This window comes from Protopterus annectens, chromosome 6.part1, assembly GCF_019279795.1.
Source record: "Protopterus annectens isolate FY-2018-M chromosome 6.part1, PAN1.0, whole genome shotgun sequence".
Lineage (NCBI taxonomy): Eukaryota > Metazoa > Chordata > Ceratodontiformes > Protopteridae > Protopterus > Protopterus annectens.
The window spans coordinates 455,251,719-455,277,682 of NC_056738.1; the positions used below are offsets into that span (position 1 = coordinate 455,251,719).

At 40.7% G+C, this 25,964-nt stretch overlaps 1 protein-coding gene across 1 annotated transcript in view; it reads left to right on the forward strand.

The window, feature by feature from the left end:
• The window catches only part of VPS8 (VPS8 subunit of CORVET complex), a 2,195,799-nt gene that overhangs the window by 656,999 nt on the left and 1,512,836 nt on the right, over positions 1–25,964 (forward strand). The window contains exons 11-12 of the mRNA XM_044075401.1: positions 1,515–1,550; positions 24,244–24,334. Coding sequence (XP_043931336.1) covers positions 1,515–1,550; positions 24,244–24,334 — 127 coding nt within the window. The remainder of the gene's footprint in view (positions 1–1,514; positions 1,551–24,243; positions 24,335–25,964) is intronic.

Below are 25,964 nucleotides of genomic sequence, written 5' to 3' on the forward strand. Positions count from 1 at the left end.
CCGGAGCTGCCTTCTGAGTTCCTTCACTTCCAGTAGAGCTGAGTAGTCCCCAAAAACAAGTCATCTTGCTCCAAAACAATAAAATGGAATTTTACAAAGTCACGGCAAGCTGCAGAATGTCTAGCAGCTCTAGCTAAAGCATTGTGACTGCTTTGCCTCTAATTGCAGCACAATGCTCCTCGATGTGATCAGAAAGTTTCCGACTAGTCTTTCCAACATAAAAAAAACTACAAATCACAAATCCCTGCATAAACAATGTTGCAAGAATTTACAGTCAAAGTGTTGGGAAAAAGTAACAGTGAAATTAATATGTTCAAATATAAAGGAAGGTCCTGTACATATATATTGACAACAGATACATTTGCTGCATTTGAACATCCCACATGAGTTAGAAACACTGCAAACATTTCCTGTTAAAAAGCTGTGAGTCTCTGTTCTCAAAAGAGCTCCTTAAAGTTTGTGTCCTTTTGTATGAAAACATAGGCTGTCTACCCAGCAGTTCAGATATAGTAGGAGAGCTTGCAACAATATTCCAGTTTCTAGAAACAATGTTTCTAATAGCTTGCATGTCTCTGCAAATTGGAACTGGAAAGCTTAAGATTCTGCCTCCATTTAGAGTGTTGCTTTGTTGTTTACATTGGAAACCATACTTTAGGATAGGTTGAAATTAAACATTGTCTGGTTTTCTTACACTATTTAAACTTTGTAATCTGCACAGTTTATTTATTCTGATGAAGTTCTTAAAGAATGAAAGCGTGCTCAGTCACAGGTTCTACTTGCTGCTTTCTTTCTTCTTGTGTTATACCTACTTTTATTTTAGTTTTACAGATGCCTCTGGAAGTTTTTTTGTTATTTTAATAATAATCTTCACCAGTGTTTTCTCAGTTTTATGTGCATATATATTGTGTGTGTGCAGGTAACATCCACAGAACACACAAATTCTGCAACATGCATCATATGACAAGAAAAATTTTAACTGTAAATGCTGTCTAAAGTGGTCCCCCTGAGATGCAGCCTTCAAGGTAGTTGCCAGTGTTACACCTCTGAAGCGCTCCTGATCTAGTATTATGTGGAAAGAGTACTATCTTGACCCCTCACTACCTGATGGGAAGTGACCAACACTGCAGGATCCACAACAGAGCCATAGCTTGCTCATCTAATGGCCAGTGCCTTTCTTTGATCTAGCAGCCCTTAACTCTAAGTCCATTCCTGCTCTTGCACTCCTGAGCAACAAGGCAGGCTAGGTCCACAGCAAGATCAGCTAATTAATGTTTATATGTGTGTACACAGATTTGTGCGTGTGTGTGTGTGTGTGTGTGTGTGTGTGTGTGTGTGTGTGTGTGTGTGTGTGTGTGTGTGTGTGTGTGTGTGTGTGTGTGTGTGTGTGTGTGTTTGCATATGAGTTTATATGTATGTAACTGTATGGCAAAATGTAATTATTCAGTGAAATGCTTTGACTGGAAAGGATATAATTTTAAATCACCCCACTATGGTTTTATTTATTTTTCTCCTAGTCTGTCCATGTGATGATGTTAAGAACATGGCGAGAGGTGAGTTGGAATATTTCTTTAATGCTGTTTCTTTGTAATTTTCATCATTTGTCACATGCTTTGTATGTATTGAGTCATGGCTGTAGTCTTAAAGCTAGTTCAGTATTGTCTGCTCCAAATGGAGAGTAATATTCATTTTGGAGGTCCTGGCTTCTTTGTTGCAAATTTTGATTGCTGTATTGATCTTCCTTATTGTGTCCACTCACTGAGGTTAGCAGCTTCTCTACTAATTTATAGAATGTGTTTGACTGTTTTGAACTGATAATGAAAAAGTGCAAAATGTTATTTAAGATGGAATCTAAAGCCCTTACCTGAATAAAATTTTGTTTCTTTTGTATGACATAGCGATGTAAGGATGAAACTTGCAGGTTATGTGTCATCCTGCCCATCTGCTTCAGCTAATAGGAAATCCACCACCATACTGATCCAGTCTTGCAGTTTTATTGCTTTACCAGCTTGATCTTTACTCCCATAAAACACCTGTCCCTTACCCTGCCACAGATCTGGTTTGCCTGTTAATTAGTCAAGATTGAGAGTCTAGTTCTCAAGATAAATATATCCTTTTCCCTTCAATTTAATAGACTGTTCTGCTAGCACAGACTCTCTTCTTTTGCGCTCTGTGTTAGAGAAAAAAGTATGCATAGTTAGTTTGATTAGGTTTAACTCTGCCCTACGTAGTGATCAACATGGAGACCTTGTTGCTTCTTTTAGTCTTTTTTTTTTTTCATTCCTTAATCTGTGGTGTGTCTTCACTTAATAGGGTTTTCTGTGGAATTTGTTTTAGCATTATTGTTCTTAGCTATTTTGGTATCTGCTTTCTCAGTGGTTTATAGAATTTGACTTGATTATCTCTCTTCTTTTACCATGGACATATGTTTTAAGAAATGTGGCCACTATGACCATATAATTCTTCCACAGGATACACTTAACCGAGGGACAAAGCCAAAGACAGAGAAAGAAGAAGATGAAGTTGCTAACAAAGAGAAACCTGAGAAGAAATGAAAGGAAAAAGGAAACCTGGAGAGTTGAGAGTCTCCCTATCTGTAAAACCTCCTTGATTGATTGGACCATCTACGACCACTGTCATTATTGATGATCTCTTTACTGTCTATCTCTTCAGTGCTGTGCCCCTCCCCTACAGAAACCACAGCTGTCAATGATTGAGCACCAAAGAGAATATCCAGTAGCTGCTTATCAGGGAAAGAGCTCTCCAGGTCCTTTCCCATCAAATCTGCTACCTCCCTCTTCCATCAGGTCTACTGTGTCCTTCTGGACTGCCTCATAGCTAGACTGGGACAGGATAATGAGAGACTTATTGAAGTGCAGATTGAAATGGGTGTCCTCCCATTCGCATCTTCTCGGTCTGTTTCAGCACTGGCAGTTCTGAGTCATTGTCTCTTTAGCAACTTCTCAGGTCTTCTCTGACTGGCTTGGATTCCTTGACACTGACTTTTTTTCATCTGACTCACTTGACTTAGAGACCTCCTGGGTTATAGGAAGCTCGGTGCATGGCCCTTGGCAGCCAAATTCAACTCCAGCTATTTCACTGCTGTTTTCAGTATCAGGGTCCCTGGTGTTTGAGGTAGCAGCTCTGATCTCAATATTGGAGCCATCCAGTTTGTGTTGATGCCTCTGTACCATTGACGTCCACTTTGGTCGGGAATTATATGGTACCAGTTTAAAGGTCTCCAGTGCCACTGGATTTTGACATCATTGAGAGGATAATTTATTTCTTCTACAGAAAAGGCTGCAGATTTTCCTTCAACCTAGGCTCTGTCCCTCTGGCACCTTTCATTTTGTTCCTCCATCCTTTCATCATGCTTCCCAAGGACTGAGCAGACCTGAGGGCTTTAACCAGCATCATAAGGAGGCCCCATAAACTTTTCAAGAGAATCAAATGACTCCCCTCCAGATCTAGCCAGAAACCAAACCTGCAAAATGAGGCACATTTACTCTCCAGTGGAGTAACTCACACTTGACACTAACTTGAATGAAGGGGAAGGGTTCTCCCAGTCCCTTGCTGGGGATGCCTGATTGAACAAGATCCTCGAATTGATGCATCATAGGGAATCCTGGTTCTCAGTCTCCTTCCTCAGATGAGAAAGTCCTATTTGAGATGAGAAAGTCCTATTTGAAGCCTTTAGGTCTGCCCCTTCTACCTACTAGATGGAACCACCACCTGCTGACCACATGGTACACTTGGGAGGGCATGGCAAGTGCCAAACTCACTGAAGCCGTACCATGGATGGCAAACGGAATCCTTCACACGCACACGTGCATTTACGCGCGCATGCACACACACGCACGCACACACACACGTGTGTTCGCATGCGTGCACATACACACACACACGTGTGTTCGCATGCGTGCGCATACACACACACACACACACACACGTGTGTTCGCATGCGCGCATACACACACACACACACACACACACACACGTGTGTTTGCATGCGCGCGCATACACACACACACACACACACACACACACACACACACACACACACACACACACACCTGACAAAGGGCAGGCAACAATGGCTCAGAGCTTTCTGTTGGATTCCGTTATTGCAGCAGTGGCCACCAAGAGAAAGATGTCTGACAGTGTTGCTGTCCATCCTACCAGTAAATAGTCTCAGTTGATGGACAGAATGGGGGAGCAAGTTTACTCCTCAAGCATGTGTTAAATTATCTTACTCATATGATTCTCTTCCAAAGAGACATAGCTGAACAAGCTTTGGACTCATTGAGAATGCTAGCAACCTCTGAGTCTAGGAAACAAGTAGAGAGTCAAGTGGTCACTATAACTACTAGTAACCTCCCCATGAGACTCAAACTTAATGCAGCCAGTGGAGTTGTTAGAGCATCAGGAACAGGCATTACTGTGATGCACCATGCTTGGCTTTCTCTCTCCACAATTTTGCAGGCAACTTCACGGTGTCTTTTATTAATGCTGCATGTAACAGATCCTTGATGTTTAGGTTTAATGTTGGAGAAACTACTGAAGAGTGAGCAAGAAGACAAAATGTTGTTTGCCTTCATAGTTCTATTTGTGATGCATCAAAAATCCTACAACAGGAATCCGAAAAGGCCCATGTTACACTACGTAATAAAGTCCCAGCAGTCTTCCCTTTGACCACACTTCATACAGGGGTTTCAGCTTTAGAGGAGGCCCCTTTAGTGAATGCTGCCCTGGGGGCAGGGGGGGGGGGGTCTGCAAAACCACAGATTCAGAGGTTCTTTCTTTTTTAATTTCAAGTCTTTTGGGCTTCTAATACTGTGATGGAATGGACCCCATTCCTAAGTCAAAGTATGATTAAAGTCCATGTGTCAATCTTTGATGTTATTTTTTATAAGACTCGTTGCTCCTACTACTATTGGGACTGTCTGGGTATCTTTCTTCCACATTGCCCTTGTTTCTGCCTGCAAATCCTGATATTTTATGACTTTGTGTCTCTCTCTATGCTACTGGGTGTGGCGATTTCAATGATCAATGCTACTTTTGTTTTCTTTTCATGGACCAGTATATTCAGTTTTCTGGCATCCCTGTTTTGAACTGTTGGTAACGGTTAATCTCATGTGATGTAGACTTCATCATTTTCCATGATGCTTTGTGGCTCTTGTTTCCAGTGTTTTTCAGACACATCAATACTGTAATGTTTGCACAATCCCCCATGTAACTTTCTTGCCACGTTATTATGCTTTTCAGTTACAGTCCTTCTGCCATTAGTATGTCACAACCAGCAATGAGGTGTGCAACAGTTTCCAGTTCGGTTTTACAAAACCTACATTTGCCTGTTTCTCCCACATGTTCAATGGACATTGTAAACTGGTGCATATGTAGCCCACTGTCTTGGGCCGCCATTATTAACCTTTCATCTCTTTGTTTGAATGTGCCTCTCCTTAATCATTCCTTTGTTCATTCGTGCTCAACATGAGGTTCTTCCAGAATTTTTCTATACTTGCATCTATATTTATGCATTTTCCACATATCTTCCCTCTTATCTTGTTCTTTACCTTATATTCTTTCTGTTGTTTTTTGGCATATTCAGTTGCTGCATGATTTTTATCTACTTATGGTTTGATTTCCATTCCTGCTTGATGCCGATATACTTTTGCTAGATTAAGCAGAGAAGTCGTCTTAGATTTATTCTCATGCTTCAATAATTTCACTCCGTTTGGGTCTTGTGAGGTCAGTAGATGTGTGTGGAGTCCCACGATTGCAGATCTATACATGTAATCAATTTCAAGGAGGCCTATCCTTCCTTCAGAAGGAGGAATATATAATCTTGGTATGCACAGATTTTTATAAATCATTTAGTGAGCATGAAGCATCCGTCGTGTTTTCCTGTCTAATCTGTCCAACACTTTTTGGGCCAGTAGATCACTCCAAAACTGTAAGTTAGGACAGGAAGAGCAAATTTTGTTCCTACATGTTAATGCTGTTTTCAGGATTAATTTAAGTCTTATAAAGTACTCCTCACTAAGTTTTATTCACATTTGTTTATGTTTTATTGTTGATCCTTCATCAGTTCCCAAATATTTGTACACTTCCTCTTGCTCAGGTTTTTTTATATCACATTCTTGTCCCATGCTGATGTTTTCTTGGTGCTGTGGTTTTCCTGTTTTAAAGGTTGCTTTTGCACATTTATCAAGACAAAGTGACATTCTTATATCATCTGAAAAAGTTTTGACAACTTGCAGTTGTGCTTTCACTTCATCTGATGAGCTATACAGTTTTAAATAATCGACAAAGAGAAGATAAGTCTTTAGACTTTGTTGTTTTTTAGGAGCCAAATTATAGCCATGTGCTAAGCTAAGTAGACAGCTTAATGGGTTAAGGGCAAGACAGAATAACAGTGGTGACAGAGAGCACCCCCTTTGAATTTTTATCCATGGAATAATAATTTGTCCTTTATCATGGCTTAATTGCAAAGTGGTCTGCCACTGTTTCATGGTCACTGTAATGTAGTCGATCAGTGTGTATGGTCTGATTTATACATTTTTAAGCATTCTTTTATCCAGGAATGTGGGATACTATAAAATGCTTTGTTTTAGTCAATCCATGCCATACTTGGATTCTTCCCCTTTTTACAGTTCTCCACTATGACTTTAACAACAGATGATCCTTTGTTCCATATGACTTTCTTTTATTGTCCTTTTGTTCTACTGCCATAATTGAGTTTTCTTCTAAATGACTGTAAACTCTGTCGGCATCAATTCCAGTGCATAGTTTAAATGTTGTCAGAAGGCAAATTATTGGTCTATAGTTTTTGGGTAGCTTGCAGGTTCATTCTTAAGTAGTAGCATTGATTTTCATGTTGTTAGCCAGGTTGGTGCCTGTTCATGGTGCGTGTATAAATAGTTCTTACTCATAGCTAAATCTTCATGCAAAGATGTTAATACTTTTAACCAGAAGATAGGTACTTCACTTGGGCCTGGGATTTTCTAGTTGGAGGCTTTTCTTAACTTTGCTTCAATCTGTCTGGCTGTTACTTCATCCAGTTTCATATCCTGTACCTTTAAACTTCTTATTCTTTCTTTTACTTCTTCTATCCATTTACCATCTTTATGTTCCACAGGATCTTCATAAATACTTCTCCAAAGTGTATCTGTTATTTTTTGGTGCTCTTTCAATTCATTTTACCTTGTTTCCCAACTCTAAATAGAACTTTTTTGGGTCATCAATAAATTGCTTATTTTGTACTTTTCCGTTATACTTATCTTTGTATCTTCTAAGTTTTTCCACTTGTGCTGAGATTTTTAGCTTGTTATTTGTTCTTTTATTACTCTCTTTTTCATAGTATTTTTGTTGGTTTGTTCCTTCTTCTATATTCTTCTAACAGTGACACTTCTTGTCTTAACTGCTATTCGATACTTCCATGATGGTATTCGATTTTTCTCCTTCCTTTCCCTCACTACCTTGCTTACTCCTTGCAGTAGAACTTTATCAGTTATTAATTTACCTGCACAGTAATATATTCTGTTTACCTCTGTTATATCGCATGGCTCTCTATGGACAGTCATAATTACTGTGTTCATTTGTTTTATCAAACTTCTGACTTTTTGCCTTTTATTGACCTGCAGTCTATTTATTTCATTGATCTTAATATGTTTGTCTATCGTTATTAAATCAAGCAACTCTTCCTTTAGCCCGTTTCTTCTCAACTGAGGGCACATTTTTTTTATTTTCCTTTTCCTTTGGGCATTCTGTAGAAAGTTTTGTAGCATCTTCCTGTGGCATATTCTCTTCAGTTTCATCCTGTGCCATTTGTTGCTGTGTCATATGGGAACTTACTGGCCTTTCACTCCTCAACATTGACTGCATCAGAATTTCCACAGTTTCCTGTTCCTTCCCTTGCTGTACAGCTTCAAGTTAATGTTTATGCTGGTTTCCTGTGGAAGGCTCCAAAATATTTTTATATGGGACCTGACCAATTGCTTACCATTCCACTGGTTTCCTCTTAATTTGGATATCCATTGCTCTATCCTTTTGTGGTGCTCTCTGAATTAGATTTTCTCCACAGAATCATTCAATTCCCAGGCACTCCATAACCTCAGTTTCTATTTCTTTAACTTCTCCATTACTAATCTCCTTTTCTATTTTTTTCTTTGTCTTCTTATTTTTTGTATTGTAAAGTTTTCCATATTAGGATCCTTTGCCTGTATTTCTCTTTGAATATTTTTGGTGCTGCTCTTTTTGCATTGGCTAGTTTTGCTTTCTCCTTTGCATAAATATTACACCATATTAAATCTTTTTCTTTTCCATGTCCAGATTTCATCTTCACATCTCCTGCTTTTTTTCTGATTTCTTTATCTGTAAAGCAGCCTCAGTGTCCCTGAAGGATTGCCTGATTGCTCTCCTTCGGAGGCAGCCAGGGATTGGTTTGTTGTTTGAAACGCGGGGATTGCCATTGCTCAGGAAAAAATGGGTGAGGAGTATATTATCCAGGGGCTTCATTGTCCTGTTTTCAATAACCCCAAAAGTGCACTTCATGTCTCTTTAAGACATTCTACCCCACCAGAGAAAGGCAGCAAAAAAAGAAATAATTAACTTGGAAAAAAAGAGCATCGAAGAGGTCCCACCGGACCAGAGAGGGTCTTGAGTCTATTCCAGATTCTTTTTAGTTACAAAGACAACTAAGGATTGCAGGCTAATTGTATATTTGAGTGGTATTAATCAGTATGTAAAAAAAAAGACCCAGTTCGAGATTGTCACAGTGCAAGCCATTTTCACTTGTCTGCAGGTAAATGACTGGATGTACTCTTTTGATCTTCAGGACACTTACCTACACATAAAAAAAATCACCAAAGTGTCCAAGAGGTGCCTACACTTCCATCTGGAAGCTGGCCACTACCAATTCTGTGCTTTGCTGTTTGGCCTCACCATGGACCCCCCCTTCCCCCGACTTTTCACCAAATGCATGGCAATAGTCATAGCTCACCTGTATCTCAAGAGAGTATACATATTCTGTTGTCTAGATTATTCGGTTCTAGCTGCTATAACAAGGGAGTCTGGTGGCTGCGCATTTGGGGTGGATCAGCTATGTCACAGGCAGACTCAGCAGATCTACTCTGATGCTTCACATTTGGTCTTTCATTTAAACAGTAACCGCACAACAAATTTTTCCTTAATGAATCCTGCCAGTTCTGATTGCTGTTGTCTCCCATGTAACACCATAAGCAGCAGCTACTTTGCCCTCCTCCTGCCACAAGATCAGTCACCAAGGGATACTCTGGACAGTAACTTCTGTTTTTTTTTTTCTTTCCTTTGCCTTCCCCCTCTTCCCCTGATTTCAAAGCTCCTGCAGATAACCTGTCCATGCAAAGCCTTCATTATCAGCCCCTTTCTGGCTCAGAAAAATGGCTCCCTTGCTATGGCTGCACTTCAAGAACCAGCCATGGCTTCTGGATCTTTAGCTAGGGCTTTTGTCCTACTTGTTTGACAAACCTCAAATGGAATTTCACTCCATAAAGTTGCCCACATGGCTTCTCCAATTACAGTAATGTTCCCTGATCCTACCATTTCTGGCAGAGTTGTTCAAATGTTTCCGTTTCTGTAAAGGAATTTGCTCATATAATCTAGTGGAGCAAGTGGAAACAGTTCTCCATTTCGATCCCCAACCAGGGTCTGAATACATTCGATGTCACATTCCCTCAGTTCTGCAGTTCCTTCCTCATTTGATGAGGGCTCGAGTTATTTAGCAGTCCAGGTTGTTCGTTGCCATTAGCAGCTTTCATACAGGCTTTCCTTATTCTTCCCTTGCAGTTCAGTACATGTCCTTCTTGCCTAGCTGTTGGGAGTTTGCTGCATTTTTCCATTTGTAGCATTCCGGATTGGCAGCAAGAAAACATGCACACTACTGAGAGCTGATCACATAAAAAGATGCCAGTAGAAGGTGATTTAGTTAGGCCTTGCACAGCTATTACTCCCTTACCATTGCCTTATTTTACCTCTGACTTAGACAGGATATTCCACGTTTGTTTTAAAACATCCCTGTTCCACTTGATGTTCTTACCTTATTTCCCACTACCTTTCCTTATGAACTTTACTTCTCCTATTATCCGTATCATTGTGATGCAGCCATATAAAACCCCTCTTTTCCCTTCTCTTGTGTACTGTGTACAAGTATACATATATTCATTATATATAAAAACATGCATGTTTTTTGAATAAGTATTTGTATCTAATGTAATTTCTTTGATTGCTGCACCAGTCTTTGAGTCATCAGAAAAAAAGCTTATCTTGTTTTTTAGCTGGAGTGCATCATCTAATATTAATGGAATTAATGGAAATGATCTCACTGCTTAACCTGTAACCTTAAATTGTTCGGATATTTCTGCTTTACTTTAACTTTTCACCTTCTGCATTTGTTTAGACAAACTGAATGATGCTTAAAAACAAACAAAAAAAAAAACGCCATAGTGGGTGGAGCACTTGCATACATCCTTCTGTGTAGTGTTATATAGCTGCTTTTGAAAGAGTTGATGTCCAACACTCGGGTACACAAACCTCCTTGGACTTGCAGTGTCATGTTCAGAGTAAGGATGCATGATCCTAGTAGCTGTAGTTCTCTTAACCCCTAATGCATTATATATATCCTGTTAGTATGCATTGTTAGAAAATTTTCACATATGTTGCCTGAAAAGTATAGATGTTTTCAAAAGTACCTGCAATCACAGTAATTCGTTACTCAGGGCCTCCACAAGAGCTGCTTTTTTTCCTTTGGTCTAGGTCACAGTTTTGGTGGCAGTTACCAGTGTATTTGTTTTTTTGCCTCATAACTTCCATGACTGACCAGAGATGCTTAAAGCCTTCATTAGAACTCTGTGATTAACAGTGGAATATACTGTGCAAGGGCCATCCTGAGAGCTTGTCCATGAATCTTATGCAGAAAGCATGACATTTAGAAAGTCAGGGAATCTGAAACTCGAGTACCCAGGGATTATGGATTTCCAACTTCAGTATGCCAGTTTCAGAGTGTAGGATTAGTGCAAAGGCAAGAAGATAGAATGAGTTGAGTTTCTGAAGAGGGGTCAAACTGCAGTAACTATACAAACGACTTTTTAAAATAGCTGTGATGAAGTCCTCCAAAACCCAAGAGAAATGACTGGCGCAAGAATTCATTAAGCCAGTCTACCTTGTCAGCACTGTTTACGTTTAATAGGTTGTTGCTAATTTCTGTATATAATTTGTTATTCATAATTACATCTGGTAGCAGCACCTTACAAGCAATAATGCTTATATAAGCACTGCACTCTGTACAGTGCAATAGGAGGAAAAGAGTAGTCTGATCTTTCAATATGGTCTCCTGTTTACGTGCTACTTAGAAAAATTTGGGTATCAGCTGAAAATCCAGGCAGAGAAATTGGATTTTGGAGTGGAAAACAAAGCACAGGGACTGGACTGTACTTTGAGTCTGATGTTCACACATATTCTACACTGATGCATAGGCCACAAAAGATGCAGATAACCATAGTGATTATTGCCCTGTCCTGTATAATTAGTCTTTTAAAACTGAATCTGTGTTCCCAAAGTACGTGGCCAATTTCTCCATCCCAGACATTATGGACACCCCTTTGCATCCACACCTGAAGAGAATAAACAGTTAACCAGTGTACAGTGCTGTGAGTGCTGGTACTCCTTTACACATACATTAAAAAGTCATCCTGATTAAGGATCTGCCCTCCCCCTCCTGAAAAAGATTAAAAGGACAGACATGCTCCTGGCTGGCTTCTGAATTATTATTTTTTTTTTTTTTGGCAGCATTAGAAAAACTTTTCCTCATAAGGAAAATTTACATAAAACTTCCTAACTATAATAAGAAAAAACAGTTGAACTAAATAAGGTCCACATATCTGATAAGCTAGTCTATGAACAACTAACGAAACTAATGGTGTGGGAGTCCATAACAAAAGATCCGTTGGGTGTTATGAATTATTTTCAAATGCTATTCAGTCCTATTCTTTGAGCCACCTCCACTGCTCAAACACCTCCTGGACATTCCACCCGTGCACAGGGAGGATGCAGCACTGGAAATCGCAAGGCTGCTAAAAAAGTGAGTTATCCAACCTGTCCCCCTAGACCACTCCCTTCCAGGTACTTTTTGGTGCCAAAGAAAACGGGGGAACTAAGACCCAGCTTGAATATCTCCACCTTGAAGCTGTCTGTGGCCAAGGTGAAATTCCAGATGGTCACCCTTCAATCTATCCTGCCCTTCTTGCAGGAAAATTATTGGATGTGCTCGATTGTTCTCCAGGATACATACTATCATATCAAGATGGACAGATGCTCTCTGAGGTTTCTCCACATCTGGCTAGGAGCCAGTCATCATCAGTTCAGAGCGCTCCCCTTTGGTCTCACCACAGTAGTAGCAGCTCACCTGAGATGCGAGGGCATTCAGGTATTTCCCTACCTGGACGATTGGTTCCTCGCTGCCCTTTCCAGGCATCAACTTTGTCAAGGGAGGGATTCCTTTATTCTTCTTCTAACCCAGAGGTTAGGCAATTGCCATCAATCTCAATAAATCCTCTTTGACCCCTGTCCAAACATTAGACTTCATTGGGGCATGATTAGACACAATTCGAACCAGAGTGTTTCTTACTCCAGACAGAATACGCAGTCTGAAGCTACATGTGCTTTGCATTCTTCATACTCAGTCCCCAACAGCGGAAATAGTATTAAGGGTGTTGGGGTCCATGGCAGCCATGATCAGTCTCTTGTCCTTGGTGCTTCTTCACATCCAGATCCTTTTGTGGACACTTTAAGTACAATGGTCCCTCTTAGATCTTCCATTGACTCACCCTGTTTGAATCTTTCGAGTGTGCAGGGACTCTCTTTGGTGGTAGATTCTTTCTTCTGACCTGGTTTGGGGACGTCCTTTTCCCCACCATTTTCCATGGCCACGGTGACTACGGACGCCTCCCAGCTGGGGTGGGAGGGCACTGCTCGGGAAGGACAGTTCAAGGCTGGTGGTCCCCCTACGAGACCAATCTGCATATCAACGTCTTGGGGATGAGGGAAGTGCTTCTAGCATTGCAGGCTCTCCATGCACATCTTCCTTCAGGAATGATTGTTATCCTGACGGAGTGTATGTTGGTGGTCTGGTACATCAACAAACAGGGGGGACCCAGATCTTATCCCCCATGTTGCAAGGCCATGAGAGTATGGGAATGGGTGATCTCCACTGGCCATTTTCTGGTAGCAACACACATTCTGGGGAGGTCCAACATTCTAGTAGACAGGTACAGCAGATCTATTCTGATGCCTCATGACTTGTCTCTGAATCCGTCAGTAGTGGAACAGATCTTTCACAATTAGGGTCAGCCTTACTGCAATCTGTTCACCTCTCCTTCCAATGCAAAATGCAGTGAGTTCTTCGCTCTGATTTCCCCTCAGGGGAAGAACCCAGAGACTTGTCTCCCATGCTTGTCTCCCCTGGTCTTCTGTATGCTCATCCTCCTCTTCCCTTAATATGAAATTTCTTCAGACAGCTCACAGGCTGGGGATCTTAGTTATCCTCATTGCCCCATTCTGGCCTCGCCAAGTCTGGTTTTCTTCTCTGAGGTCTCATCTGGTGGCTTCACCATGGATGTTGGATCCAGCTCTGGATCTCATATCTCATCCCGCAGGGATTCCCCGTCCAGACCTGGGCAGTCTAAAGCTCAGTGCTTGACTGCTCCTATTCCCATGATAGTCAAAATAATTCTAGTGACAGCTCATAAGTATTCCACCAGAAAAGTGAACTCCAGCAAATTGAAACATTTTACCTATCTGGGCCTCTCTGCGTGCATTAGATCCTTTCACGGCTCCAGTTTCTGCTGTGCTGGAATTTTTATCTGGAATTTTTCAGCACGGTACCAGTTTTTCTACAAAGTTCAACTTGCGGCAAATTCTAATTATCATGTGGAGAATAATATGGCTTCCTTAGCCTCTACAAAGCTTTGTAAGGCCTTCCTCAAAGGTATCTTTCTTCTTTGACCCCCGGTAAAGGACCCTACTCCACTGTGGGACCTTACTCTAGTACTTCAAGCCTTAGTCTCACCTCCCTTTGAACCTGCAGCTTCAGTGGATATGCAATTTCTATCCTGGAAGACTGCCTTTCTAGTTGCCATTGCTTCTGTCAGAAGAGTTTAGGAACTTCAAGCTCTATCAATCCAACCCCTTATATGTTTTTTCACAAGGACAAGAGTGTCTGTGTGTACTAATACATCCTTTCTACCTGAAGTAGCTTCAGAGGCCAACATTAATTAGGTAATCCAACCTCCCGGTCTTCTTTCCAAATTTTCAAAACAAGGGAGAATACAAATTGCATTTCCTAAATGTGCACAGACAGTTACGTTTCTACTTGCACAGGGCAAAAGCCTTTCATAAATCTGTCCAACTTTTCATTTCTTACTTGCCATATTCCTCTAGGTCTATGGCCACGTCAACAGCTTTCTGGTCCAGAGTTTCATTAGGTGATATTTGTTCTGCAGCCACCTGGTCCTCATCCCATACCTTCATCTCACATTATAAATCAGACACTGTATCCAGGAACAGGGCATTCTTTGGCTCTGCCGTGCTCTGGAATATCCTTCCATGAGGGCCTCCCAGGTGTCTGGTAGCTAGGGACTCTGTCTCACTGGTTGAAGATCAAATAAAGACAATTACTTCCGATAAAGAAATTATGTACTCACCATAATGTTCCATCTGAGTAGTTGTTCATTTGTCTTTAACCATCCCTGCCTCCTTCCTCCGGCCTTGTGTGAACTGTTGGTGCCTCCTAAGAATTATGGAGGTGATCACTATAGGGTGCCTCCTATCCTTGTTGTTAGTTTCTTGTATTGACGAATCTCTGTTGGGTTTGGTGATGGTACTGAATTGGACAGGAAACTCTATCTGAAGGGAGGAAGGAGACAGGAGCATTATGGGTAAGAGGAGGAGCTTTGAGCTTGGATCAAATGCTGAACATGTGGCCGAGTCAGATCCTGTACGAATCTCGGAACCCACAGGTTGTGGACAAATGAACAACTACTCAGATGGAACATTATGGTGAGTACATATCTTCTTTTTTTAGTGGATTACAGGTTATGGGATGGTGAATATGATTGTAGGATGTGCTGTAGGGCATGGCAGCTGTCAGAGTTGTAAATTATTTTATGAGCTAGAGTTAGTTGGGTGGAATCAAGGTAGTATTGGAATTCAAGCAAGTTTAATTCTTTTAGGGGTTGATAGTGGTGTGACAGGTGAGGTATGCTAGTTGCAAATTTTATGGTAGCATGATTGAAATTTATTTTTAAGAGACTGGTGGAGATTGGTGAAAATGGGCCCCCATATAAGAAGGATGGGAGCAGGAGGCTATTGGCAAGTGTCTTTTTGGTAGGCTTGTTCATGTAATGTTTGCGTCTATAGAGTCTGCCTAGTTTGACATGTTTAGTATATAATACAATATTTTTTAAAAGCATTATAGAATGATAGTTATTTTAACAAAATAAATGGTTCTCTTTAATGTATTAGGAATAGATACTTAACTTTCCTTATTTAACTTGGACTTTACATGCTGTGGCCAGAAAAACTATTACAAGAAACTAAAAATCTACTTCAGAATTGAAATATGAAGACTTTCTTACTCTTCTAAAGGAAGTTGCAATTAAAGAAATTTAAGTAAAAGAGGGAAAAATTTATCCAAACAAATTAAGGAAAAATCCTGGGTTGAAGGTTTTGGATGTCATTGAATTGACATCTGCATTTACTTAATTATTTGGACTGTTAGGATTGTCGTGTTTCATTTTATACCTTGTTGATCTCAGGCATATTGTATATAGATGTTCTTCATCTCACATTGCTGCAGTCCTTACATATGGGTAGTCCGCTGTCCTCGGTCGGCCCGAATACCAAAGTATTAGGCTGACGTCGGTCATGGGCGCTCAAATCTGACATCAGAGCGTCAGGGTATAAAAGCGCATGACCGACGTCATATCCTCAGTCTTTTTTGCCGCATGGTCCGATGCAGAAGCAGCGTTGCAAGTGCCGTTCGGCGTTCTGAAATTTTCGTATTCTGAGTTTCAGACCGAAACCAAGTTGGGCTAAGGTACCCCGTTGGGGAATATTTTTGTTTTTTCTTGCCTCAGTTAATTCCGGATGTCAGAAAAAGTGAATAATTGTATTTCTTGTGGGGAAACAGATACCGCATAGGGATTATCACTCTCTTTGCATTCCTTGTTTGGGACCGGACCACGACGTAGTCGGGTGTCGGTTTTGTGCTAGGTTTAATAAGCGCACTATAAAAAGAAGGTTAGATTGTACTAGGTTAGTCTTTGGTAAGCGGTGTAATTATAATATGCCGTCGGATCCTCCGACGCCCGCTTCCGCGAAGAAGCGCAAAGACAAATCCTTGAAACCTAGACAGGTTGATTCGTCCGTTTCGGACGCCGGTCCTGCAGAAACTACAGTGGAGCAGGTGGATCCGGCTGAGGTTTCTGTTGAGTCTCAGGGGGAAACTTTGATTTTGCAGGATGTGGCCTCACAGGAGTCAGGTCAAGCTGAAGGGGCCTCTCAGGTTACTGTTCTCCCTTCTATGCCTAAGGTGGTTAGGCCTTCTGCTACTATTTCTAAGGCTTCTTCTAAGGGCAGGTCTGTTTTGCCTTCCTCTGGTGTTCTTCCAGGTACTTCAGGGTCTGTGCCTAAAAAGCACATGCTTAAAATGGCAGAAGATTTGATTACTTTAATTAGAGGTTCTATGCCCCCTCCTGATAAGAGGCCCAGGGTGGAGCCAGAGTTGGAAAGTTTGGATCAGGCCTCAGAGGACTCAGTCTCTTCTGCTGAAGATATTCAAGATTTTCCCCCTTATTCGGATTCTGATGCAGAGGATTCCACTCCTTCTGCTTCTCCTCCAGAGGATTTTTCATTTTCAGAAACTCTGCATTCCATGAGGGAGCATTTTAAGTGGGTAGGACAGGATTTCTCTGATTCACGGAAGAGGCTTAGGGAATTCTTGTTTTTACCACAGCATAGACCCTTGGCTATACCTCCTGTTTTGGATGTTGTTCAAGATGTTTTCTCGGAGGCTTCCCTTAATCCAGATTCTTTGCCTCCTGGTCCAGTTAAACCGGACAGGTATTACAGGGTGCCTGAGGCTCATAAATATCTGTATAAGAGTCCTAGGGCGGACCAAGAAACTATTAGTCAGGGGCCTAAGGGTGTTAGAGCTTCTGTTGTAAAGAATCCGGTTCCTCTAGATAAGGAAGCTAGAGCTTTGGATAGATGGGGTAAGAAGGTGTATACCTCTTCTACTTTAGCAATGAGGGCTTTAAATTGCCAGTTTCATATGTTGAAATATCAGAATTTCCTCCTTTCTCAGCTAATATCTAAAGTGGATGCTTTGGCAGAGGGCATAGAGTGTAAAGAATTGCAGGATTTAGTACATGTCTCTGAACAGGTGGGTAAGCATTCTTTGCAGTGTGGTTTTGATGCTGTACAGGCCTCTTCTAGGGTGGCTGCCACTGGTTCAGTTCTTCGAGGCACGCCTGGCTTAAGGATCAGAATTTGTCCGAGCATGTTAAGACTAGAATTCTGGATGCCCCTTTACAGTCTGAAGTTTTGTTTGGTCCCCCTGTGGAGTCGGTTTTGAAGAAAATGGAAGACAAGGCTAAGTCCATGCAGACTGTTAAAGATTTTTTGCAGGTGCAACCTCCAAAGTTTAGTAGAAATTGGCCTACTAAGGGGTGGACCTACCCTTCTTCTGATTCTCAGTCTAGGGGTAGATCTAGACGTGGCAGGAGCAGAGCTCACAGTACATTCAGGCCTAGAACTTGGAGTTCACCTGCACAATCTGCAGGTGAGGGCAGGGGCCAGTCCTTTCGTAAACAGGCCCAATGACCTGCATTTTCAGCTGCCAGATTCTTCTTCCCTGGCAGCTCCTTTAGGAGGAAAGTTGGCACTCTTCAAGCAAAACTGGCTTTTAGTCACCCAGGACAAATGGGTATTGGACATTATAAACCGAGGCTACAAGTTCTATTTCCATACATTGCCTCCTTTCAAAGGCATGCCAGACGTTCCTCCTCGGCAAAGGATAGAGACTCACAAGCAGATTTCTTTACTTCTTCAAATGGGAGCTATACAGCCAGTTCCTCTGTCAGAAGTGGGACTAGGATTTTATTCTCGCCTGTTTCTAGTACCAAAGAAAGGGAACACGTGGAGACCAATTTTGGATTTATCTATCCTCAACACTTATCTGGACATTCCAAAGTTCAAAATGCTAATGTTACAACAGCTTTTACCTCTGTTGGGAAAAGATCACTGGATGGTAACTCTGGATCTCAAAGAGGCTTATCTTCATGTTCCTATCAGGCCCAGTTGCAGGAGGTACCTGCGTTTCGGGCTGGAAATTTACATTATCAGTTCTCTGCATTGCCCTTTGGCTTATCTACTGCGCCCAGAGTGTTCACAAAGGTTCTGGCTCCAGTGATAGCCTTTTTCAGGTTAAGAGGAATACAGATTTATCCTTATTTGGACGATTGCCTGATTATTGCACAACACAAAGACGAACTTCTGCATCATCTACAGTATGTGATGGTAGTGTTAAGATGCCTAGGGTATTCTGTGAACGAAACAAAGTTCAGTCTAGTACCCTCTCAGGACATGTGCTTTCTGGGTGTGAGACTGAATACAGCTTCCCAGATGGCCTTTTGACCCCGGACAAACAAAGAAGCCTTTCTCTTTATTTCCATCAAATGTCTCTACAGTCCAGGCTGACTGCAAGGACAGTCCTTCAAGCCTTGGGGTTCATGGCATCTTGTATTCTGGTGCTTCCCAATGCCAAACTGCATATGAGGAAGCTTCAATGGTATCTCAAAATGTATGGACACAACACTGCCAAGATCTAGACACTGTCATTCAGATAATACCTTGCATTCAGAAAGAATTTTTGTGGTGGGCTCAGGAATGTCACCTAAACAAGGGACTCTCTGTGACCCGACCAGAGGCGAGTCAGATTCTAACGACAGATGCCTCGGACAAGGCTTGGGGAGCACACCTCAATGGAAAATGGGTGCAAGACACGTGGCCTGTCAGACTTCAACATTTGTATATCAACTTGAAGGAGATGTTAGCAGTCCAATTTGCATTGATGGCTTTCAAGGATTTACTTCACCCAGGACAGGTGTTGATTCAAACAGACAACACTACTGTCATGTGGTACATCAACAAGCAAGGGGAACCCATTCTTACCCTCTTTGCAGGCAAGCGATGATTTTGTGGGAGACTGCTCTCAGTTTACACCTCAATCTTCAGGCAAGGTTTCTACCAGGAGCACAGAACTCCTTAGCGGATGTGTTGAGCAGACAAATTGTGGATCCTCACGAGTGGAAACTGGATCCTCATGTGTTTCAAAAGTTGACAGTGTTATGGGGACTCCAGACGTAGATCTGTTCGCTTCTCCACTAAATTACCAGTTGCCAAAGTTTTGCACAAAAATGTTTCATCCCACAGCTTGGAAGGTGGATGCTCTATCATTCAGTTGGAGCAATCTTCATGTCTATGCCTTTCCACCTCTGCCTCTCATTCCCAAGGTACTCCTGAAGGCCAGAATAGACAAGCCATCCATGATTCTGATAGTGCCGGATTGGCCTCGACAGCACTGGTACCCACTACTGAGGAGTTTGGTACGGGAGCCTCCATGGCCTCTGCCTTTGATTCCGCATCTTTTGTCTCAGGAGGGCAATTACTTCCTCAATGTCAAGATTCAGTCTCTGCATCTCACAGCCTGGCATATTCTGTTTTAGGCCCTGGAGGGTCTCAGCTTCCACAACAAGTTTTGAATGTTATTTTGGAGGCCAGTAGGCCTAGTACAAGGAAAGTTTACGCTGATAAATGGAGGAGATTTTTTCTTTGGAGCAAAGCGAAGGACTTTGATGTTTCCAAGCCTGATTTAAGTGTTTCTCTTCAATATCTTACTGAGTTATTGGACAAGGGTTTGTCTTTCTCCTCGATAAAGGTTCATGCTGCAGCCATTTCTGCTCACTATGACTGTGACCCTCCTTTATTTTCCCATCCTTTGTTTAAGCAATTTCTTAGAGGGGCAAAGAACATAAGACCCCCGTGTAGAGCTCCTACTCCTGCTTGGGATCTCAATTTTGTGTTGGAAAAGCTTACTCTACAACCTTTTGAGCCTGCAGCTACTGCCGAGTTGAAGTATTTATCATGGAAGACTGCTTTTTTGTTGGCCATTACCTCTGCAAGAAGGGTTTCTGAATTACAGGCCCTTATGGCAGTGGAACCTTTCCTGATTTTTCATAAGGATAGGGTATCTTTGCGTACTAATCCTTCCTTTATGCCTAAAGTGGTTTCTAGTGTGGCCTTGAACCAAACTATTCATTTGCCTACTTTTTATGCAAACCCCCAAATAAAGGGGAGAAGATTTTGCATACTTTGGATATTCACAGGCAGTTACGTTATTATTTGAGCAGAACCAAGGGGTTCCGCAGTCTCAGCAGTTGTTTGTTTCTTTTGCTTTGGGTTCTCAGGGAAAACCTGTTTCAAAACAAACTATTTCTAAATGGATTGGGTTTTGTATTTCTTTCTGTTATTCCCATCATGGTAAGGAGATTCCGGCTGGAATCAGACCTCATTCCACTAGAGCTACTGCCACTTCTACTGCCTTTCTAAGGGGTAGCTACAAAGGTATTTTGGAAGCAGCCACTTGGAGTTCAGTACATACTTTTTCCAAGCATTACCACCTTCCTCTTTATTCTAAGTCTAGGGCTGGATTTGCCACTGCAATATTACAGGGCATTTTAGCAGCCCTAATGCTTTATGATTTTGCCATCCTCCCTTTACCTCTGCTTTGGGATTCTACCCATATGTAAGGACTGCAGCAATGTGAGATGAAGAACATAGTACAGTTTTGTACCTACCATAAATGTAGATGTTCGAAGATCCACATTGCTGCAGTCCAATTTACCCTCCCTCCTTCCCCTCTGTAGTTTAGCATGGTTATATGGTTTGGGTTATGGTTGTTGTTGGGCATGTTTTTGGGAGGTATCCTGTTTTTGGGCTGTGGCCTTTCTTTTTAGGGCCTTCTGACATCTGGGGCAAGAAAAGACTGAGGGATATGACGTCGGTCATGCGCTTTTATACCCTGACGCTCTGATGTCAGATTTGAGCGCCCATGACCGACGTCAGCGTAATACTTTGGTATTCGGGCCGACCGAGGACAGCGGACTACCCATATATAAGGACTGCAGCAATGTGGATCTTCGAACATCTACATTTATGGTAGGTACAAAACTGTACTTTTTATTTGTTTTTTAAAGCCACGATTCATCATGTTTCTGCACTGTATTATATTTTAAAGTTTATCTTTTTTGTAATCTTTTATATTTTCAAAAACAAAATGAATAAAAATATTTCAGCAAATACTGATTTGATCCAAAGCAATAGAAACAAAATGTCACTTAGCAGAACCTAGGACACACCACTTTCTGGTATTAGCAAAATCAAAACATCTCCCAGTGACATCACTTTTCTTCTGTTTACTTTCAGATTTAAACTAGCCATTCAACACAAGTACTCATGGCTTTCATCAAAACTGGAAGTCAGGACCACTTCCTGTGCCTGAAGAGCAAATGATAATAGAGTACTATTTAATCCTTAATAAACATTTTAGCACATACGACCCATCTGCTGGAATAATCTTTTTGTTTAAATAAGAAGGCAAAGAACACTGCATTGTCTTGCAATTAAACTCAAGAGACGGGTCTTTGAATACCAGTGTAATACTTTTAGAGAAATGGTGTAGTAGCTTCCCTTCATAGATTCTGTCTACCTTATGGTCATAATGTTCTAGATGTTCAAGCAAAAGTGTATCTCATTCATAATTTTTAAGTATATTCCAACACATCCTGTGCAAAAGATGCAATAGTGAAGCTGTGATAGACTTTATCATTTGTGACACAGAGGCCAACATTTGTATTTATGCAGTGTTGTCAACCACAGCGACCACAACAGCTCTACTGATGTAAGTTATGTGCATTCAGCAAAAACCCACACATGTAAAGTTGGACTATATCTAGGTAAAAGAAAATAGATACGTTTTCTTCGTGTAGGATGATCATAGACTTAGTATATTGTTACTAGGGTTATGGATGTGAACAACACATATGGGGGGATGCAGAGCCTCCTTATTCAAAACAGTTGTATTTTATTAGTCAGAAGAGCTATGCTGTACAATTCCCTTTTGCAAGAATGACCCAGGGAGATAGGCTTCCGGTTAAACTGGAAATTAAGGCAAGAATAAAAGTTGCTATAAATGAAGAAAAATTCCCAGAACCACTTGACAGAACAATAATGGTAAATCTCCTTTTTTAATTCTGGTTTGTTTAAATTCACATATAATAATTGTGATTCCAACAATTAAAAGGTTTTTCAACACATTCTTAAAAGCAAACAAACTGTCAAGTAGCAAATTTACAAACAATGTTTTTGAAAGAACAATCATCTGTTCATAATAAACATTTGTTTAGTTTTTATGCATCTTGGAGACACCAGTGAGCAGTGACACTAGTTCTAGGTACTTTATTATTAAAATTCACAAATAACTGAAGTATACTAGTTGGTAATATTTTATGGAAAAGATTGCAGGTTAACAGGCTTGCTAAATGTTTTGTTTGCTGTTGAAGTTTCTTTTCTCAGTTCATGTAGCGCACAGTGATGGTCGGAATAATTTAGACATTCCTCTTGTTCATAGGTTCATCAACTCAGAAATCAACTCAGTAGATATTTTAATATAGAATTTTATATGTTAAAGTTAATTTTCTTACAGAAGACTCATTACAGCCAGCATAGACTGCCAAATTGTAGCCAGACTTAAATATCAAAAATGATTTTCCCAATAAACATCTTACATAATTTGTAAAATCTATTCTATTGAATACAGCTGTGCTAGCTTAATATGTTTGTTTTACATAATGAATCAACTTGGGTTTTCAACAGCCAAATAAACTTCTCCCCCAATATAAGTAAACATTGTGGTCACTCAATAGTTTCATTGTTGTGTCCAGTAATATGTTCCTTTGATAAATTTTCATAAAAGTGCTCTGCTTTCATTTTCATCTTATTAATTTTTAAGAAATAATCCAAAGACCAGTCCTATACATTTTTAAAGTCATATGATAAATCTGTTCATGCTGACTTTAAATCAGTGCCTTTGCTAGCTAAAGCTACATTGTCTGCATGCAGTAATACATCTGAGCTAAAATACACCTTTCATAAAGAATTAATAGTGAACAACTGCCCTTATTATGGAGTGTTGAGAAGCCTTTGATTATTATATCCTGAAACTATTGCTATACTATGTTTTAAAATCAGTAGCTTACCTGCTATCTTCAAGAGTTTTGCAAGAAAAAATTATGTCCCAAAGTGGGACTACAGACCTTCTTCAGACATCCAGCTGTGAGTGGTGTAACCACTCATATGCATGGACATGGCAGGCACACCACTAAAACCAATTATAAGGTGGAGTTTTTTATGGAAGATAAGTAGTCACATTAATAGAGTAAAGCAAAAAAAAAGATTTTCAGATTTTGAGTCTAAATCTTGGAAGTAAATTATTACTTAGGGTAAATTCAGATAGACCACTTTCCTGGATTTAGAGTTCTGCTGAAGTGCTAATGAAATTCTTCAGGTTAGCATACCTTTTGTGGATGCAGGCATGCTTCCAAAACTAGTAAGATGAGCCTTTTTGGCAAGATAAAACTATTAGTATTAATATTGCTGGTAAAATTAATCAAAGTATAACTTGATTTTTGAAAGAGCACTCCTCAGTTTGTTAATGTGTAATCTGCATTGGACAGGTGATGCCTAGTTCAGACCACTACTGGAAGCTAGTGTTAGAAACTGTGAGCTTAGCGCATGTGACAAACACACAAGTTACAACTACAAAAGAGTTGGGAGAAATTTTTTACAGACATGCGTGTTACGATTTGGGCTAGGTGACTATCATGAATGTGACTGGTACTTTTTGTTCATTGATTGTGTGTGTGTGTGTGAGCACGAGTACATGTGCAAGTGTGATTAATCCCTTTATAGTGCATACTTGTGATATATGACTAGTGTTGCTGACCTCTGTTGTGATCCCTTACATTTGTATCGACTAAAACTTGCAGAGAAGTCAGAAATCTTCCTTTATTTATTTTTATTTTTGTTTTACAGAGAGTGGAGCACCTTGTGAAGCAGGAGCGTTTTACTGAGGCTTTGGCACTGGCCTGGTCCTTTCATGAAGGAACTGCAAAGGCAGTCATTGGTGAGTAATTCTTGACCTTTTAATAATCAGTTGCCTAATTACTTTGTGGATATTAGTAAGTGGCTTGAAATGTCACTTTTTCCTGTGTAATAAAGAATGGGGAAAACATGCATAAGATCAGATTCGTAAAGGCAGATTTGAGAAGTGAAAGTGTTAGGTTGTTATTTTAACACAAGTTAATGGGTGAGGGGGTTATTTGTCAGCACTTAGGAGCTTTAATCTATAAGCATACAAGTATACAAAATTCATCCCTAGAAACAGCTTAATGCTTCATAGGGCATGGTTGTGGGGTGAAGCAGTAAAGCAGTTCAGGAATCTCAGTCTGAAGAGTTCAGTGAGAATGGGGGAAAATATGGAATTTGAGAGGACTGTACCCCTTACAGTATTTTTTTTATTGTGATCCATAGAATCAACTCAGTGTTTCCACTTATTGCACCCAATTTACGCATTCATTCATTCCTCCTTCAGGATGAGAGCCCTGTGGCCCATTCATTTTCTTTTGATATGAGAGTCTGGTGATAGGGAGTGAACCAGTCTTTAGCTCCTGAAGACTGTCCTATCTTTGTCACTTCATCATCATGCAAGCTCTGCATATAGTTGCCTAAGGAAGTGAGTGCACATTTCATGCATGTGCAACCTCCTGACAAAGTGGCACTTCGCTTGCAGCATACACATGTCACCAGTGCAATGAGCCAAGCTACCATTGCCTCCTTTCTTCCTCAGAGGATGGGCAAGCCAATATCAGATGATCACTCCATGTCTTCCTTACAGTCATTGGTTTAATTTCCTATGTAGTCTGTTCAGGACTGTGAGAAAACATTAAATCTGATGTTGTTAATCTTCTTCCATTCATCACTGATGGGTTCGGTTCCAAGCCCTTGGAACTGAGTCGGCCTTTTTACCAAGCTTGCGCCAGCCAGAAAAACTCTTGAGCCAAGTCTCTACCCTGAATGCCATTTTCCATCTTGTTTGCCGCATAGTAGTAAAGCCGCGTTTCAGCCAAGCTCTCAGCTAAGTGGAACTTTATTTGATATTTGTGTGGAAAAGTTTTGATATCTTCATATTTTATTGTACGAATAGTATTTCTAGTGGTTTTTCTTCTAACATTTTTTTTCTCTCTACTCTACCCGTTGTTACTGTTGGTAATCCTTCAAGTACCATTGTTGGTACGGCTTTTCCTCCCTTACCCTTGTGGTATTTCTTCAATACCATAGCTGGTATTGTCTTTCCTGTTTAACCTATTATTTTTGGCTTTTAGTAAGGTGTTTTTTTCTCTTTACATACCATTGTATTACTATAATTGTGACTTTTTTGAACGGTGTTTAACTTTGTTCTAGTTGCATTATACAGTTGGCCTGTGGTTTCTTTCTATCAAGATGCCTAATAAGAAGGGTACTTCAGGTTTTAAGCATTGTGTTTCATGTAATGGTAAGCTACCTAATAGTGATTCTCACAATGACTGTATACTGTTTAGGGGTGCCCCACCTTTCGGTGCAGACTCCGTGTGATATTTGTCAGAGTTTCAGCCAACGCATTCTTAATAGGCACAAAAATAAACTAATTCTGAAAGGGTTACTCAAGTCTCCCTTCTCACAGGCTATTTCTGCGATGGAGGTCTCAACCCCTCCTA